This window comes from Simochromis diagramma, unplaced genomic scaffold (genome assembly GCF_900408965.1).
Source record: "Simochromis diagramma unplaced genomic scaffold, fSimDia1.1 OVJJ01000536.1, whole genome shotgun sequence".
NCBI lineage: Eukaryota > Metazoa > Chordata > Actinopteri > Cichliformes > Cichlidae > Simochromis > Simochromis diagramma.
In genome coordinates, this window is record NW_024387029.1 from 42,948 (window position 1) to 61,526 (window position 18,579).

The following is an 18,579-nucleotide window of genomic DNA, read 5'->3' on the forward strand; positions in this document are numbered from 1 at the left end:
TTTTCCATGCAGAAATAGTTTCCCTGTTAAGTAATGCAACTAGTATTTGACTGCTATTCTAATATTTTTTTTTATCATTTTAACATTTCCCTTTAATTTTATTTTTAGTTAATATAGATAATGTGTCACAAATGGATATAAATCTCTCTGAAATGTGTAAGGTTTTATATTTTATTGGCTTGTATGGTTTCAGAGGTTTTTGATAACCCATAGGTGTCCCATACTAGCAAACTAGTGTCATTGTACCATCTTTGGGACAAATAAACAAAACAAACCTTTATATCTGTTATTCAGCTGGTTAAAACCCTGGTATAACACATTATCTAAACCAAAGCAGTTTATATAATATATTCTCAGTTTCACCTGCAGAAAAAATAATGTTGCTTCAACTTAAGATTAGATATGATTAGATCAGTTTAAAAGCATTTCAGAAACAAAATAATTATTTCATTTTAGCTTAAAAACATGTTTAACAGCTTGAGCAGCATGGCCCTCCGGTCAAGTCTAGTCTGAGGCCTTTATGTGCACACTTGCATGTTGTCCCTGCATCTGACTGTGTTCTCTCTGAGTACTCCTGCTTCCTCAGCAGTCCAAATACATGTGTGGGTTAAGGCTAATTAGTCATTCTAAGTTAGCTGCAGGTGTGAGCTAGAATCTCTCTTAGCCCTGTGACAGACATAAACGTACAGAACAAGCTCTAAAAAATAATAACATGGATAATGGTTTTTCACGAGGTAAATTGTAGGTTTTATTGTTAAATGGTATTTATGCATTTCAGGTTATTTTATAGAGAAATGTGAAAATGATATAATCAATACTATAAATAAATAATTTCTTCTGGGAATAATTAAGTAATTCTTATCAATTCCCATCCCTAGGTAAGAACATAATACATCTAGCACAGATTCTTTAATACCAACCCAATTGTAGACGATAAAGGAGACCAGATAGTGCTAATGGATAGTGATAAGTTGGTATTTATGAAATAAATAAATTAGGTTGAATAACTGTAATTTTAAGTTTAGAAGGTGGTTAGTGTTTTTTGCATAAAATTAGATCCAAAAGTATATCCTTTTTTTTCAAAAAAAAAGGAACAAAACAAAAAACCCAGAATAATCACATACTGGATACAAAAATACCAGAAATGAAAATACCTGTCATTATGAAAAAAAAAGAAAAGATCAACATTTCCTTTGCTCTTTTTATTATGTAGGTGAAGATGTCTGTATTTGTCCATCATGAGCTGTGTTTGTCTATGCGGTCTCTGAATTCAGTCTTGTAGAGAGATCATAGGCGTTGTCTCGAGCTGTAGGGTGCAAAACAAACTGTTAGTCCTACTAATCTTGAACTGGCTTAGTATCAATGAAAATCAGAGTGACAATGAAAAACACTTTGCTTACATTGTTCAGTATTTGTTTCTGAAATAATAGGAAAAAAATAAATATTCAAGAATGCCAGAGACATTCAGCTTTGCAGTCTGTATCAGAGCATCAGCTCAGCTGAATCGCTCACCTTTCTTCTTCTTGTAAACAGCAGCAAAAACAGCAGCAATGAGGACGAGAGCAACTGAAACAACCACTGCAGCAGTGATGGTGATCATCATGTCTGAGGGTTCCTCTGATCAGTCAGAAATCACATAGTTAAAATGTAAATCACATATTGGTGAGAAGAAGACAGCATAATTTCTATGTCAAGATCTACTGATGTGATCATACATGTAACACTATACAACACTCAGATGCCATGATATATTGCAGTAAAGCAGAGGAGGCACACTAAAATTAGATGGCTGACTTTTTAACCCTTTGACAGGAGTTCTGTGTATTCAGCTCCTCAATTATAAGGCCAGAAATAAAAAGTAAGGGTTTTATTATTTAGAAACACTTGCATTTTGAAATGTAAGTTCCAGTACCACTGTCAGGATTATGGTTGAAACAGTTTTCTCTTAAGAATATTAACAGCAGCCATTCGCACTCACATTCACACCTATGAGCAAGTTAGAATCATCAATGAACCTGACCCCACTAACTGCATGTCTTTGGACTGTAACACCCTGATAAGGAGAAGGAGAAGTAAATGGATGAATGGATGGCTGTTAGCAGTACCAACACTGGGCACATTTTAAATCAAAGAGACAGTTATTATATACAAGTACTGATTTTTTTTCCTCCAAGTCTAACAGGATCTCCATGAGTTATTCCTACAGTAGCAGCTATTCTGCCTGAGATCACACAAAAACAGGACAAAACACTGGATTACAGACAATCCACAGTAACAGGAAACAAAATGAATTAAATGAGCTTTTCTCACCATTTGTATTTTTTCCTCCCCTGTTGGTTCTGATCACTGTTTCATTCAGCCTGGTGATGATGACATCCTCACCATCAGAGAGATGAAACACACAGTCAAATCTGCTCCAGTCTTCAGGTGTGAATGATGAAACATTCAGATCAACACTCATCTGAAAGGTCTCATCATTGTTGGGGAGGATCTCTCCAGGAACCACACCTTCATGAAGCTCCTCTCCATCTTTCCTCCAAAACATCATGACTCTGTTAGGATAGAAACCTGTAGCGTGGCAGCTGACTGGAGAGGAGGGAGTCATCTGGAGGAGAGACACTGAGGGAAGAACTGGAGAGACAGATGGAGGCAATGCAGGCAGAGGGAAGGAAGAAGTAGCAATTAGAAAATAAACCAGACCAGGATACAAAGAAAAACAAAGAAGAAATTCAATAGGAGGAAATGTACAGTGTATGTGTTAGATATAAAACATTATAGTACCAGCAGAAAATAATTGTGAGTGATTTTCTGTGTAGGTTTTCAGGCTTCCAAGTTATGGTAGTCTATGAAGCTTGTAAAGAAAGCAACTGGACTTTAACTTTCTTGTAGACGTTTCAGCTCTCATCCGAGAAACCAAATGGTGGAGATGTCTTGATGCATGCTCAATCATCCAGGTAAAGTAATCCCCAAAAGTTTGTCTGTTCATCTGGACGTAGCGTTTTCAGTGGGAGAAACGTTTTGTCACTCATCCAAGTGACCTTCACAGTCTCAGCTGACTGCAGGATTCCCCAACCTTATAAATAAAAAGTACATTTGCATAATGACTGAAACTAGCACCACTGAATAACAATGGACCGTGAGGTCAGTTTCATGATCATTAATATGCAAATTGTCATGACCATGGGGCAAATAGCAGAGAGTCCCATGTATCTAAACCCTGTCCCTTGAGACGGTTATTGACCCACTATTGATTATGTGCCTCGTCACATGAGCCAAAGTGTGAAAAAATAGGCGTGGGGTGGCTTACGACACCAACTGTCTGTCATCTACAATGTAGTTTGGAGATCCAGTCCCAGGTGCCTCAACCCCTACTCACATCTTGCGTCATGTGGCCTCAATAGGTCACATGATAGGTTGAGGAAAGGTGTTTATTGCGTGAGGAGCAGGATTTTGAATTCAATTCTGGATTTAACAGGAAGCCAATGAAGGGAAGCCAAAACAGGAGAAATATGCTCTCTCTTTCTAGTCCCTGTCAGTATGCTTGCTGCAGCATTTTGGATCAGCTGAAGGCTTTTCAGTGAGTTTTTTGGATATCCTGATAATAATGAATTACAGTAGTCCAGCCTGGAAGTAATAAATGCATGAACTAGTTTTTCAGCGTCACTCTGAGACAGGATATTTCTAATTTTAGAGATGTTGCGCAAATGGAAGAACGCAGTCTTACATATTTGTTTAATATGTGCGTTGAAGGACATGTCCTGGTCAAAAATGACTCCAAGGTTCCTCACAGCGTTACTGGAGGCCAAGGTAATGCCATCCAGAGTAAGAATCTGGTTAGATACCATATTTATAAGATTTTCAGGGCCGAGTACAATAACCTCAGTTTTATCTGAATTAAGAAGCAGAAAGTTAGCGGCCATCCAGGTCTTTATGTCTTTAAGACATTCCTGCAGTTTAACTAATTGGTGTGTGTTATCTGGCTTCATGGACAGATAGAGCTGGGTGTCATCTGCATAGCAGTGAAAATGTATGCTATGTCTTCTAATGATGCTGCCTAAGGGAAGCATGTATAATGTAAACAGAATTGGTCCTAGCACTGAACCCTGTGGAACTCCATAATTAACCTCAGTGTGTGAAGAGGACTCTCCATTTACATGCACAAACTGGAGTCTATTAGATAGATATGATACAAACCACTGCAGCGAAGTACCTGTAATACCTACAACATGTTCTAATCGCTCTAATAGGATATTATGGTCAACAGTATCGAATGCTGCACTAAGGTCTAGCAGGACAAGCACAGAGATGAGTTCACTGTCAGAGGCCATAAGAAGATCATTTGTAACCTTCACTAAAGCTGTTTCTGTGCTGTGCTGAGCTCTGAAACCTGACTGAAACTCTTCAAATAAACCATTCCTCTGCAGATGATCTGTTAGCTGTTTGACAACTACTCTTTCAAGGATTTTTGATATGAAAGGAAGGTTGGAGATGGGCCTATAATTAGCTAAGACTGCTGGGTCTAGAGATGGCTTTTTGAGTAAAGGTTTAACTACAGCCAGCTTGAAGGTCTGTGGTACATAGTCGATCATTAGAGATAGGTTGATCATATTTAAGATCGAAGAATTAATTAATGGCAGGACTTCTTTGAGCAGTTTTGTAGGAATGGGGTCTAAAAGACACGTTGATGGTTTGGAGGAAGTAATTATTGAAGTTAACTCAGAAAGATCAATTAGAGAAAAAGAGTCTAACTTAACATCAATGGTACTAAGAGTAGCTGTAGATAATATTACATCTGTGGGATGATTATTGGTAATTTTTTCTCTAATGATAAAAATTTTATTTGTGAAGAAGTTCATGAAGTCATTACTAGTTAACGTTAAAGGGATGGTTGGCTCAAAAGAGCTCTGACTTTTTGTCAGCCTGGCTACAGTGCTGAAGAGAAATTTTCTTTATGACCCCCCAATTATTTTCTTCAATCAGTGATGAATAGTAAGATGTTCTGGCTTTGCGGAGGGCTTTCTTATAAAGCAGCAAACTATTTCTCCAGGCAAAATGATGATCCTCTAAATTTGTGACACGCCATTTCCTCTCCAGATTACGAGTCATCTGCTTTAGGGTACGTGTTTCAGAATTATACCACGGAGTCTTCTGATTAGAGACCTTAGTTTTCACAGGAGCTACAGTATCCAGAGTCGTACATAGTGAGGAGGTGAAATTATTAACAGGATAATCGACCTCTGTTGGGGTAGCGTTCAGATAGCTGCTCTGCTCTGTGTTGGTACAGGGCATTGAAGATGATAACAGTGGGTGGATTATATTCTTAAACTTAGTTACAGCGCTTTCAGAAATACATCTACTTTGATAAAGTCTACTCTCCACCGCTGTGTAATCAATTATTATAAATGTAAATGTTATCAGGAAATGATCAGACAGGAGAGGGTTTTCAGGAAACACTGTTAAATGTTCAGTTTCTATGCCATATGTTCAAGATCAAGAAGAGTGTGATTAAAGTGGTGGGTGGGTTCTTTTACATTTTGAGAGAAACCAATTGAGTCTAATAACAGATTAAATGCCATGTTGAGGCTGTCATTTTTAGCATCTACATGGATGTTAAAATCACCCACAATAATTATTTTATCTGAGCTCAGAACTAAATTAGATATAAAGTCTGAGAAATCAGACAGAAACTCTGTGTAAGGCCCAGGTGGATGATAGATGATAACAAGTAAGACTGGTTTCTGAGTTTCACAGCTGGGGTGGACAATGTTAAGCATCAGGCTTTCAAATCAGGCCCCATCTTATCTTAATGACCTTGTAGTACCATGTCACCCTATTAGAGCACTTTGCTCTCGCTCTGCAGGCCTACTTGTTGTTCCTAGAGTATTTAAAAGTAGAATGGGAGGGAGAGCCTTCAGTTTTCAGGTCCCTCTTCTGTGGAACCAGCTTCCAGTTTGGATTCGGGAGACAGACACTATCTCTACTTTCAAGATTAGGCTTAAAACTTTCCTTTTTGCTAAAGCATATAGTTAGGGCTGGACCAGGTGACCCTGAATCCTCCCTTAGTTATGCTGCAATAAACATAGGCTGCCGGGGGATTCCCATGATGCATTGAGTTTTTCCTTTCCAGTCACCTTTCTCACTCACTATGTATTAATAGACCTCTCTGCATTGAATCATATCTATTATTAACCTCTGTCTCTCTTCCACAGCATGTCTTTTATCCTGTCTTCCTTCTCTCACCCCAACCGGTCACAGCAGATGGCCCCGCCCCTCCCTGAGCCTGGTTCTGCCGGAGGTTTCTTCCTGTTAAAAGGGAGTTTTTCCTTCCCACTGTTGCCAAAGTGCTTGCTCATAGGGGGTCATATGAGTGTTGGGTTTTTCTCTGTATCTATGAAGCGCCTTGAGGCGACTTTTGTTGTGATTTGGCGCTATATAAATAAAATTGAATTGAATTGAATTGAATAAAAGCAAAAAAGTGAATGGTGGCTTGGGCTACTCCAACACAAGTCGATAATTTGGTTAGTGATTTTACACTGTTAAGACACTGAAAATCTGCTCCAACACCTGCTGAAATAAACAAGCAAAAAGAAAACAACACAGTAAGGAAACTACAGAAGCAACCAACATGAGCATCAGTAACAGTAAATAATAAATATTGAATGCTTGTTTTAGTCAATAATGCCTTTCTTGTCCTTACATGACCCACACCTTTTTTCACAACTTGGGTCATGTGATGAGTCACATGATTAATAGTGGGTCAACCCCCACTAAGGTTTAAATACTAATACCAATAAAAATAATCTTAATTCTAACCAATATAAAAACCATCTAATAGGTCACATTAGTCTTGATACAACCTCTGCCATCACATTTGATCAATCTCTTTGGGCTCCTTTGATCGGCTTCATCACCTAGTGGAGGTGGGGGGTCGTGGCTTGGTCCTGCCTTCGCTATTGTGGTTGATATGGGGGTAGGGACGGCCTTAGGGCGTCTGGGGAGTCCCTAGGGACATTTCCCAGGTTGTGGCCATGACCTGGTTAGGAGCTCTGGGGGCTCTTAGATGGTGTTTTCCTTGTGGCTGCGTACAGCGGAGATGGGGGAGGGTCTGTGCTGGCGGACGTTGGTTACTGGCCTGGTAGCCTGGCTGCCCCTGGGAGGGTCCGGGACGGGCGTGGAGGCTTGGGGGTCTGGGGGTGCTCCGCCCCCCGGTCTGGGGTGCTGGCCGGGCCTTGGGGGCTTGGGTCCTGGCTGTTGTGTCGCCGGAGCAGTGGGCGGGTGGGTGCAGGGGGGCTCAGCCCCAGTGCAGGTGACCTCTGGTGCATCGGCCCAACTAGGAGGCTCTCTAACTGGTGGGGAGGTTGTTATATCTTTGCAGGTGGTCTCCTCACTACAGGAGCTCACTCTGCAGGTGGGGGGAGATATATAGGAGAGGTGGAGAATGAACTCAACCTGGGTGTCTATTGTCTTGTGTAGTTTGGGAGATGATTGGATGATGGGGTGGGTGCAGTTTTCTCTAGGGTGGAGTCGGGTGGGCTGCCCCGGACTCTGTGGGGCTGGGCAGTGCTGCTGCTGCGGGGCCCGGTCCGGATGGGCCTGGGCCCCCTTGCCCTGGTGCGTTCCAGAGTGTGAGGGTGCCTACTGGGGTCAGCGGGGGAGCTGACCCCAGGGAAGGGCCGCTTGCCCCTCCCTTTCTTCCCTCCCCATCCTCAGCTGCCTCCCTATTCCCGCTCTACCACACCCACCCACACACGCAGGGCTTGGGGTGCAGGTATGCCACCAGGGTGCGGGGGAGGCACTCCCCCTCTGTCCCCTTCTGGCCGCCTGTGCCTCAATTTTATTCTGCAACCTAGACATCCACATTACTCACACTCTCACATAACACATACATATAGGGCCTTGGGGGTGGGCACGTTTTACAGCATCCAGAGGATGGTCGGTGTACTCCAACCCACCTCTGGCGCTGGTGCCCTACCCTGAATTTTAAATGCATTTAGACACTAAGGGTTTTCGGGAAGAGCCGTGCTGCTCTCTGAGAGGAAGCTAGTACCATGCTCTCCTGAATTTTAAATGCACTTTAGAACAGCATACAGCACTACATATGAGCGGGCGTAGGGAGGTTTGAGGTCTTCACTCACCCCGGTTCTGTTAGCCGTCAGGGCTGAGGGGCTGGGAGGAGGTGCTGGCCATCAGACTGGGGTCTGGGATGCGGGGCCTCCCTGCTACTGCAGATAAGGAGGGGGTCCGCTTGCCTCCACCCCATAGAGAAGGGTTACATCTCCTGGGTCTAGGTGCGGCTTGCCCCTCTGAGGGCGGGGGTACCTGGACCTGGGATATAGAGTATGTTTGGGGAGTGCGACTGTCTGTGCAGTGTCTATTTGTGTCTGTCTACACGTTGGGTGAGTGCCGAGTATTTGGTGGTGCATATGGGGTGGGAATGCACGTTTGTGTCCGCGTGTGCCTGTTCGTCTGTGTCTATATGTCAGGTTGGGTCTTAGACTCAACCTCTCTGGGTACATCTCAGGCCCTCTAAAGTACGGAGACCTATCTCCTCTCACCACACTCCCTGCCAGTGGCTGATGCCCTCAGACGTTGGTGTGTTGGTGGTCCTTGTCGTCTGGGGCTGGGCGCTCATGTATGTACCGGCTCACTCCTGGTGGCCGATTGGCGGGGCCGGGCGCCTGTGGCCCGGCTGGGCTCCTTCCGGGGGGTGGGATGCCCTCAGGCCTCTGGCCTCTGGGCCTGAAGCTCGGTCCTCTCTGGCACAGCTGGTTGCCGGCAGAGCCCGCGGGCACGCCACTGCAACCCCCTCTGGCCTCTGCTCCATGGCTGCTGGGTGACCCCTCGTTTGGGGCTCTACTCAGCTCTTCCCAGGAGGGTGTCACGGTTCCCCCCCTTTGGTGGTCCTCCTCGGGTCCTTGTACTCTGGGGCCTCTGGATATCTGGGGCCTGGATCGCCTCCATACCTGCTTCATACCCTGGTGGACGGGGCTATGGCTCCCCACACTCCCTAGCAGATCGTTACATGGAGAAACCTTTGGAATACAAGCATGCCGATCCACACAGGTGTGCACACGGGTGTTCACAGACGCGGACTACACCTTTCTTGGCTGCTGCCTCAAAGCACATTGTGCGCTGTCTATCTTGCGTGCTGCACAATATCGTTTAATATTTAGTATCTACTGTTATCTACTGCTAGCTAGTTTATTGTGATGGTGCTGTTTTTTATTATGTTGCTCTTTGTTGTTTGCTTTCTCTTCTGTTTTTTTTTTCTCCATACACGTGATCCAGGTGTTTTTTTTTTTTCTTTCTTCCCCCCCTTCTCACCGTCTCTTCTCCCCTTTGGTTTTCTTTCTCCCCCTCTCTTTCTTTCATTCTTTCTCCCTGTCCTATCCTCCAGTCATGTCTGTCCCATTTGTAGCAACTGAAAATAAAATAAATACATAATTATAATAAAGATCAATCAAATGGACCAATATGGCAAGGCCATGATGATCCACTTGGTAAAATAAATCCGCTTGGCATCTTTCTTGGCCTTAAGACAACAATTCTGATGGCTAAAGATCCAAACGGGACACAAAAAATAAATAAATAAATAAATACTAATACCATTTCACTTTAAAACTAAAGGAGCTGTTTGGATGAGAGGGAAACGTCTTCCCCTAGCTTAAAGAAGTCCAGCCGCTTTCTTTACATGCTCCATAGACAATTGTGACTATAATTAAAGCAAACATCTGAAAATCAAAACAAAATTGAATTTGTAATTTAAAACAGAACAAGCTATACAAGCCAAAGAGTTTTAGTTTATTTAGTTTTGGAAGACTCATTTGCGCCCAAGCTTCATCTTCCTGGCTGATGTCTTTAGATCAGGCACGTGCAGAGGGGGGGGGCTAGAGGGGCTTGAGCACCCGTCCCTTTCCTGATGGGTGCCCAAAGTGCCCTTTTGTTGAGGCAACTTTTAAAAAAAAATATATTATTTTTTTTTAATGTGTGTGTGCGTGCAGAGTCCTGTCTGTGCCCCTCAACAATAATATTTAACTATTAATCACAGTTTTGCTAAATAAAAGGATCTGGCTTGCATCAGTCACATGATAACATTTAACCCTTGACGGCAGAACGCGCTGGTTACGAGCCGGGAACGAGCTCACAAGGAGCACGCGCATTTTTAGCGGTCCGGAGCTGTAAGAGAAACACAAATTAACTCAGAGACACAGACTGATGCGACAAAACCAGTAAGTAGGTGTACAGCGTACACTGTAGTGTGTAGCACCCAGGAGTATTAGCTTATTACGTACACGTTGGTAAGCTGTCTTGTGGCAACTGACGAACTGAAACAAACGAACGTGCTGTGTGTGCAACAGCGCGACAAACATTACCTGTCCTTTTATTAACTGCACAAGTAGTGCTGGTCACAGCTACTGGCTACCTGTGTAAGGCTGTCATGGGTCTGTAGCTCTGTCACCGTTTTAGGGAACATATTTAGTTTTAAAGTATTTAGAAACATATTTAGTTTTAAAGTAAGTTTCCGGGCTTTTCCTGCCTTTCTGGAGGGATTATATTTCACTAAAAAATGATCTAATATGCATGTTCACAATTATGCATTATTATAATTATAATATATTAAAAAACACACACTGTATTTTAAAGAACATACATTAAGAAGCAGATTATATTAGATTTATATTTTAAATAAGACAAAATTTGGATTTTACAGCGGTAAAATTATTGTATCTCTACAGTTTAAAGATGTAATAAGCTTTGCCCCTGCACAGAGTGGATAGTGAAACAAATGGAATGATCATAAATACATTATTTCATATTTATTTCTTCCCCCTCCTCATTGCTTTATTATTGTAGCTCTAGTAATAAATAATAATGTAAGGATTCTGGATCAGCACCATGATGCCCATAGTATATACAGTATTCTGAAGAAGGTCTAAAATGTCACTGTGTGTGCGTGCATGTGTGTGTTTTATTTCGATGGATTTTTAAAAAAAATATTACTCATGATATAACATTGTCCAGACATGCCTGGTAAGGACATGAGGAGGAAACAGTAGGAGCTGTGTGAGGCTACTAAAGGCAGTGCTATAACATATTTCTGTCATCATTTTATTATAGATTAAGTGCAAGAGTTGTTGAGTGTGGATAATTAGATTATAGTTTATTGCAATAACAAGTTGTGCCTTGTTCTCAGATAGACAGCAAGTGGAGAGTGATATATGAAATGATGGGATGGAAGGAAGAAGAGAAGCAAAGAGTGATTCACAGGCAGAGCCTAATTTATTTCTCACAGTTTTTTGTTGCCTTATGGTTCCAAGCGCTGTCACCAATCTTTGCATTTTGTTATTATCTCATAACACTTGTTTAATCAGCTACCATCTCTCCTGTGGACTTTTTAATGTCTACAGTCTCAGATCAACACAGCCCTGCCCTTCCCATATTAGATTCTTGATGAATGTGTGTTGTTGTTATTCAGCCTGGTTCAATGTGCCCCTTTTTAACTTTGAGCACCCGCCCCTTTAAACCTCTCTGCACGGCCCTGCTTTAGATGTTACTTCAATATGTCCAAATAATTTTCTTTTCTCAGGATGCCATCTACTTTGTGAAGTGCATGAGTTCCTTTTGCAGCAAAACAGCTCCACAACATGATCCTACCACCCCCATACTTCACAGTTGGCATGGTGTTCTGAGGCTTCAAAGCTTCCCCCTTTTTCCTCCAAATATACAGTTTATCATTGGCCAATAGTGCAAATTTTGTTTTGTCAGACCACAGGACATGTCTCAAGAAATTAGAATATTTGTCTCCCTGGGCTGGGTTGATTCACACTTTTCACGCCAAAAATCGTTCCTCTCTGGGGCTTAGAATCTGTCTTCTTCCCAAGCAGTATGACAGTTGTGCATTCCCATATTTTTTAATACTTGCATATTATTGTCTGATTGGATGAACGTGGGACCTTCAGGCATCTGGAAATTGCACCTAAGGATGAGTCACACTTGTGGAGGTTGACAGTTCTTTTCTTGATGTCTTGGTTGATTTCTCTTGATTTTCACATGATGTCAAAGAAAGAGGCTCTGTGTTTGGGGTGTGCCTTTATTTTCATCCACAGGTGTGTCACCAATTAACTCAAATGGACTCAAACAATCAGAAGCTTCTTAAACTCAGTAATGAAGTAATGTAATGAAGCTTGTGCGTAAATTCAATAAGGAAGGTACTCATCTATTTGCTTCCTGTGTGTTAGTGATTAATATAATCTTTACATAACTTCCATTTTCCCGCACTGTGAAGCTAATACTTGGGTTGCAGTCACGTGGTTCTGATGACGTGCGGAGGCAGCGCGATTTTTGAGTGGAGGGCGGAAGTAAACATGGAGGACACTGTGGAGAGTCAGGAGAGCAGCTATTGTGCAACTTTAGACCCCGTTTCTCGGGAGAGATATAAACAGATAGTTAAAAAATATATCGGACGTGATCCGTATTCTTTGAAAATGTCCGAATACACCACAGAAGTAAAGGATTTGCCTACTATCGACGCTGTGGATATCACCAACTACTTGGTCCTCCAGACTTCTTACTACACTAGGCAGCAAATGAAAGCTTTCAAGAGTCTGGAGGCGTACAATTTTTTTGTCAGCGGGTGGGTCCACAACCTTGGAACAAAACGTCTCCGTGATGGATACAGTTTGGTGTTTGCAAGGGTGAGTGTTTGTTCTTATATTGCTTTATCTTAAACACGCTAACAGTTAGCGTTAGCGGCTTTAACGTCAACAAACATGCCAAATCCTTAGGACTTCGTTAGAGTGACAGTTGTTTGTTTCAAGGTAAACCATTCTCAGAGGTCTAACGAGACACCTCTGAAGACTTGGGTAATTGCAAGCTTAATTAAGCTTCATTCTTTTATCTCGTTTGAGAACTGATTCCGATCTGGGTTTTCGTTCGTAGCCGAGATTGACCGTCGGAGCCCAGTCCTCCGACTCTTCGTCATCCAAAGCACTTGGGCAGCCTATAGTCCCAATCAAGTCAATATTAGACTACTAACTTAAAAGCACTAAGTAAACGAGAATTTAACGACAACATAATGCTAATAAGTTCGTTTGCAAACATAACATTACCTCTGACGAAGTGGTCGCTGCAGACACGGGCATTGGCAGACTCTGCTCCTCCCGACTGTAAACGTAAATTTAAAATCCATTTTTTCCTACGTTTTATCGGTTAGAATTTTCCATTTTTCTCCTCTTCGTTGGGCTATTTTTGGTACCCTAAAATACCGTTTATCAGTTTCTCGGGTCGACCTACTGGAGCATCCGTAAACACAACAGGACAAAGGCATTTTGCGTACTGTCTGTCTGTGATTTTGCGCTGATCTTTTTCACTTCCGCCCTCCAGTCAAATTTCGCGCTTTACGTCGACGTCACGTCGACGTCAAATGAAACCCAGCTATTGTGACATGACGGGTCTAAACCAATGATTTTTCTCCAGGCCAATCAGTCTTCACTCCTCGTACTTTAAATCTCACTGTGCATCTGTCAGTCTCCCGTAAAGACAGCTTGGTGCAATCCACCTCCTCCCCATCTCTGTCTCTCCCTCATCACTCAGGCTCCATTCAAGCCTCCATCTTCATTTCTGCCACTAGTACCTAGATTGGCTGTCGATTATACCTTACTCAGGGTTGCTAGTAGGGTGCGTCAGCTAGGGGGCAGCAGGGTAGAAATTTAGAATGAGGTAGTTAAAAGTAGAATGGGAGGGAGAGCCTTCAGTTTAAAAAAAAAAAGAAAAAAAGAATGAGGTAGTTAGTTGCTGGGTGAATTCCCAACTTAGTTTCTATAGTGGTAATACTCCTAGGCTCATAGACTCTGACCCCTTGAACGAGAGCCAATCCAGAGTTCTGTACAGAGATAACTGGGATCTGAAAACACATCACAGTATATTTTAACATTAGCGAACCCCCCAGTACATCGTTTTCAGACCTCCATGGTTTTGGCTACTCAGGTTAAACATGATATATAAGTCACTTAGATAACTTAAAAACGTTATTGTTTGGCTTTTTTCAGTGTTTTATTTGTTTCCGAGTAAATCGGTTTGGCTGAGATTAAAGTTATAGTTTTCACACAAATGAATAAATGTCAAACAGAGGGTTAGTCAAACTGATTAAACAGAAGTGTGAGATGGTCAAGAATTGACTCCAGTGTCCTGTTTATTATATTTTAGATAGCAAGGAGCAGATGGCTGTGTTTACTAAATTCCATCGAGACAATCTGCTAATTTTATTACAGGCTTAATAAACTATCATTTTGTCTTCATTTTTAGTCAGCACATAACTTAAACACTTAAAGCTGTAAGCTAATGATAGTTATATAAGAGCAGATGCATGCTGGTGCAATAAGATGTAAGTTTTACGTCCAATGGATCTATCCATCTATAGATCTATCGATCTATCTATCTATCTCTCTCTCTCTCTCTCTCTCTCTCTCTATATATATATATATATATATATATATATATATATATATATATATATATTAGGGGTGCAACGATACACAAAATTCACGGTTCGGTTCGATACTTTGGTGTCACGGTTCGATATTTTTTCGATACAAAAAAAATGTTCATGCCTTTTTAATTTGTCATTTATTAAAATTATAAATATATATTTTAACTCAAAAGTACAGTTTTTAAATTTAACCCTGACCCTTGTGCGTGTTTTTTATTTTGACAGCGAATGCGCACCTGCGGACCAGTTATGTGCAGCCCTGGTTATTTAGCTTGTCATATTGCAGCCACAGAAATTCTTTTGTCCATGAAACCATAAAGCTGCACTTTCTTTTTGCCTTATAGTCTGATTTGTCATAACTTCTCCGTTTTGTGGTAAGCTTTTCTTTGGCTGTCACTTCTTTACCCTGACCTGTCTGATTTGGCTCAGCAGAACTAAAATATATATGCTGCTGCTTTTACACACGCACTCACATAAGCTCAGCGATTCTCTCACATCAACCTCTCACATGTTTAAGCTTGCTGCGGGAGATTTCACTTGTCATGTTTGCGTAGTAAGCTAACGATTACCGTATTTTCACGACCATAAGACGCACTGTACTAAAAGGCGCAGTCTCAGTTATGTGTGCCATTACTGTATTTAACACACACATAAGGCGCACTGGACCATAGGGCGCATACAAGTACCGTATGCGTATTTAAAAATAAAGCGGGAGCAAACCTGAGTTCGGTACCTTACTCACATTTCTATTACCGGTAATCGTCATCATCAACAACACACAAGCATACAAGTGTGCATATTTAAAAATAAAGCAGGAGCAAAACTGAGTTTGGTACTCACATTTTTATTACCAGTAATCGTCATCATCAACAACACACAAGCATACAAGTGTGCGTATTTAAAAATAAAGCAGGAGCAAAACAAAGTTTGGTACTCACATTTTTATCATCAATCAAACCCATCGAAGTCCTCATCCTCTGTGTCTGAATTGAACAGCTGCGCTAAATCTCCATCAAACATGCCAGGTTCACTTTCTTCACCGTCAGAGTCACTTTCCGTGCCGTGCGGCTCCTCGGAAATGATGCCGGCTTTTGCAAAAGCTCGAACAACAGTGCCAGCAGACATGTTAGTCCAAGCATCTACAATCCATTGGCAAATTGTGGCGTAACTCGCCCGGCGCTGCCTTCCACTCTTGGTGAAACTGTGGTCTCCATCGGTCATCCATCGCTCCCAGGCCGCTCGCAGCCTTACTTTGAACGGGCGGTTCACACCGATGTCCAGCGGTTGGAGTTCCTTTGTCAGGCCTCCCGGAATGACAGCAAGCTCACAGTTCATTTGTTTCACTAGTTTTTTCACATCGGCTGTGAGATGGGCACGCATAGAGTCACAGATTAAGAGCGATGGTGATGCGTGGAAAAAACCACCTGGTCTCCTTACATACACCTCCCTCAGCCACTCTTTCATCATTTCCTCATCCATCCAGCCCTTTTCATTTGCCTTAATGATGATTCCTGCTGGAAACTTCTCTTTAGGCAAAGTCTTTCACTTAAAAATCACCATAGGCGGCAGTTTCTGTCCATTAGCATGGCAGCCAAGCACAACAGTAAAAGAAGACTTTTCATACCCCGTTGTGCGTATCGCTACCGTGCTGGTCCCCTTCTTCTCCACAGTGTGACTCACCGGGATGTCAAAAGTGAGCGGGACCTCGTCCATGTTTGTGATGTGGCTGGGCTGGATGTTTTTGTCGCCGATGTGTTTGCTGCGGAAGATGGCCAGCTTTTCCTTATAATCCGCTGGAAGTTGCTGCGCTACCGTAGTCCTGGTCCGGATGGAAAAATGGCACCGTTTCATAAAACGAAAGCACCAAGACGGACCTCCTTGGAAATGTTCAATGTTCATCTCTTCAGCTAGTGAAACTGCTTTTAGCCGAATGGTGACCGTCGAAACGCTTCTCCCGCTCGTTCTTTGCTCGATGATCCACCGCTCGAGTCTTTCCTCCAACTCGGGCCACCTCGCCTTATGTCCGCGGAAACTCAGCTGCGTTTTCTTGACCTGCCGGAGCTTGTTTTCTAGCTTCCTCCATTTGCGAACCATCGATTCGTTAATCTTAAATTCTCTCGCCGCTGCTCGATTTCCATGTTCCTCCGCATAGCTGATGGCCTTCAGTTTAAACTGTGCTTCATAAGCGTGTCTCTTTGCCATTTTCAGGGTTGTTAAAACAACGATGTTCCACATAATGCACATACCTGTCCTTTTATACAGGTATGTGCGATTGTCCGGTATATACGATCAACGCCCACACTTCACCCTTTAGCGTTCTCATGGTGTTCTCTACTACGTCCTCCTTACAACACACAGGGCGCACTGCGCTATAGGGCGCGCCGCACTTTTTAAAGAAAATCTAAGACTTTTAAGTGCGCCTTATGGTCGTGAAAATACGGTAATAAGACAATGTCAGAGGAATTGGTGCACGAATTATCATCACTCACAGATCAGTGCTGTCGCTCTCTATACACAGTTCGCACGATTGCAAAGTGAAAGCAAAAAAACAAGTGCAAATTCAAACGCGATTTCAATATGTCACATATTGACAGTGGCTCACCGATGCCAATGACATAATTACCCAGCTACATTTCTGAAAGAATGCAAAAGCATTGACATATATTTTTCCTTTCTACAATAGCCCGATGGTACACATTAGGTGTACCTCTTGTTTACGCTAAACTAAAATATTTTGCTGCCTTTAAATGGAATGAACTACAAAAAAATGTGAAACTGATTTCATTACAATCTTTTAAAATGTTATATTATCTACAACTACCCTTGCATATGGTTTTCTTAATTTTTGAAAATGTATAATGTATTCTTGTATTGTTTTTTTGTAAACAAAATGATTAAATACAAAATTAATCCCAAAATGTTTTGTCATACAACTGTATTTCTTGGAAGACCATGCAACACAAAATAAACACCACAGCATCCATGAAACCACATCAGGTTGTGTGACTGTACCTGTTCTCTGCAGGGAGCTTTTCCTATAGGACAAATACTTCTTCATCCACTCTGGATAAATGTTAGTGAGGAAGTTTTCCTCGTATTTTGTTCTACCACTGTCAGCATCCCATCTTTGTTTAGTAATAGCAGCTTCTGGTTTCAGTGCGATCCATGTCAGTCTCTTCAGATCAAACGCAACAAAGTCTTCTCCGTTATAACCGTACTGTGAAAATCCAGTCTCCTCTCCAGTTTTTTCATCCCATTCACAGCCTTCTCTCTTCTGTAAAATGTGATCACCTGAAGAGAGAAACAAAGAAAAGAGAGATAGCAGTATAATATTTTAATATTGCACATTGTCATGGGTGCACTGCGTCATGGATATGATGCATGGCAGGTAGGATGTGGACCCAAACGCACTCATGGGATAGTGAGAGGAGAGCACACGTGGGATGCATGGTTGGAAAGTATAAATATTTGGGCAGAGGAAGTAAATGTAACACAAGAAACTAAGAATAACAGTTACCAAAATAAAACAAAAAGCCACAACTGATTGGGAAACGAGGGTTAACCCTTTAGAACCGGTAGGAGCGGACACGCTCCATTTTGCGTAACTATTTTTAAATCCCGGTAGCACTGCAACCACGTGATTTTTTTTGCATATGAAACCGGAGGAATTGCACTTACATCTTATGCCATCAGCTTGTCCTCGGTCACAGTTTCCTTCCACATATAGCTTTTCAAAAACTGCATAAAAAGCGCTTGTAGCAACAAAAACATAATATTCCAGAAACACGCTTTGCCGATCCGATCAGCTGTTTGTAACACTTCCTACGTCCATCAGCGCGAACTATCACATGACCGCATGACCTGCCCGAAACCGGAAGTGACGTCATTTTGCGGAAATGTATTTTTTTTTACCATCGTGGCCTCATGAGCTTATACTTGTGTTTTTAAAAGTTATGTTTGACTTCATGACTTTCTGTGTCGTTTCTGGGATGCTTAGGACTCATATTGCACTGCTGGAAATAGTTTATTTTGATGCATATGCTGTTATTTTGCAAATTTGCACTATAATATATTTTTTCTGTTTTTCCTGT

At 42.0% G+C, this 18,579-nt stretch overlaps 1 protein-coding gene and 1 long non-coding RNA gene across 2 annotated transcripts in view; one reads left to right on the forward strand and one right to left on the reverse strand.

Annotated features, from left to right (window-relative positions):
* Positions 1–17,928, forward strand: part of LOC120739471 — a 32,424-nt gene extending 14,496 nt beyond the window's left edge. The window contains exons 2-4 of the long non-coding RNA XR_005697219.1: positions 2,469–2,600; positions 7,525–7,528; positions 17,917–17,928. This is a non-coding gene — a long non-coding RNA (uncharacterized LOC120739471). The remainder of the gene's footprint in view (positions 1–2,468; positions 2,601–7,524; positions 7,529–17,916) is intronic.
* LOC120739451 (major histocompatibility complex class I-related gene protein-like) overlaps positions 1,112–18,579 on the reverse strand; it is a 33,617-nt gene continuing 16,149 nt past the window's right edge. The window contains exons 4-8 of the mRNA XM_040041212.1: positions 17,501–17,779; positions 2,311–2,631; positions 1,513–1,617; positions 1,401–1,418; positions 1,112–1,306 (exon numbers count right to left, since the gene is read on the reverse strand). Of these exons, the coding sequence (XP_039897146.1) occupies positions 1,254–1,306; positions 1,401–1,418; positions 1,513–1,617; positions 2,311–2,631; positions 17,501–17,779 (776 nt within the window). The 3' untranslated portion in view covers positions 1,112–1,253. The remainder of the gene's footprint in view (positions 1,307–1,400; positions 1,419–1,512; positions 1,618–2,310; positions 2,632–17,500; positions 17,780–18,579) is intronic.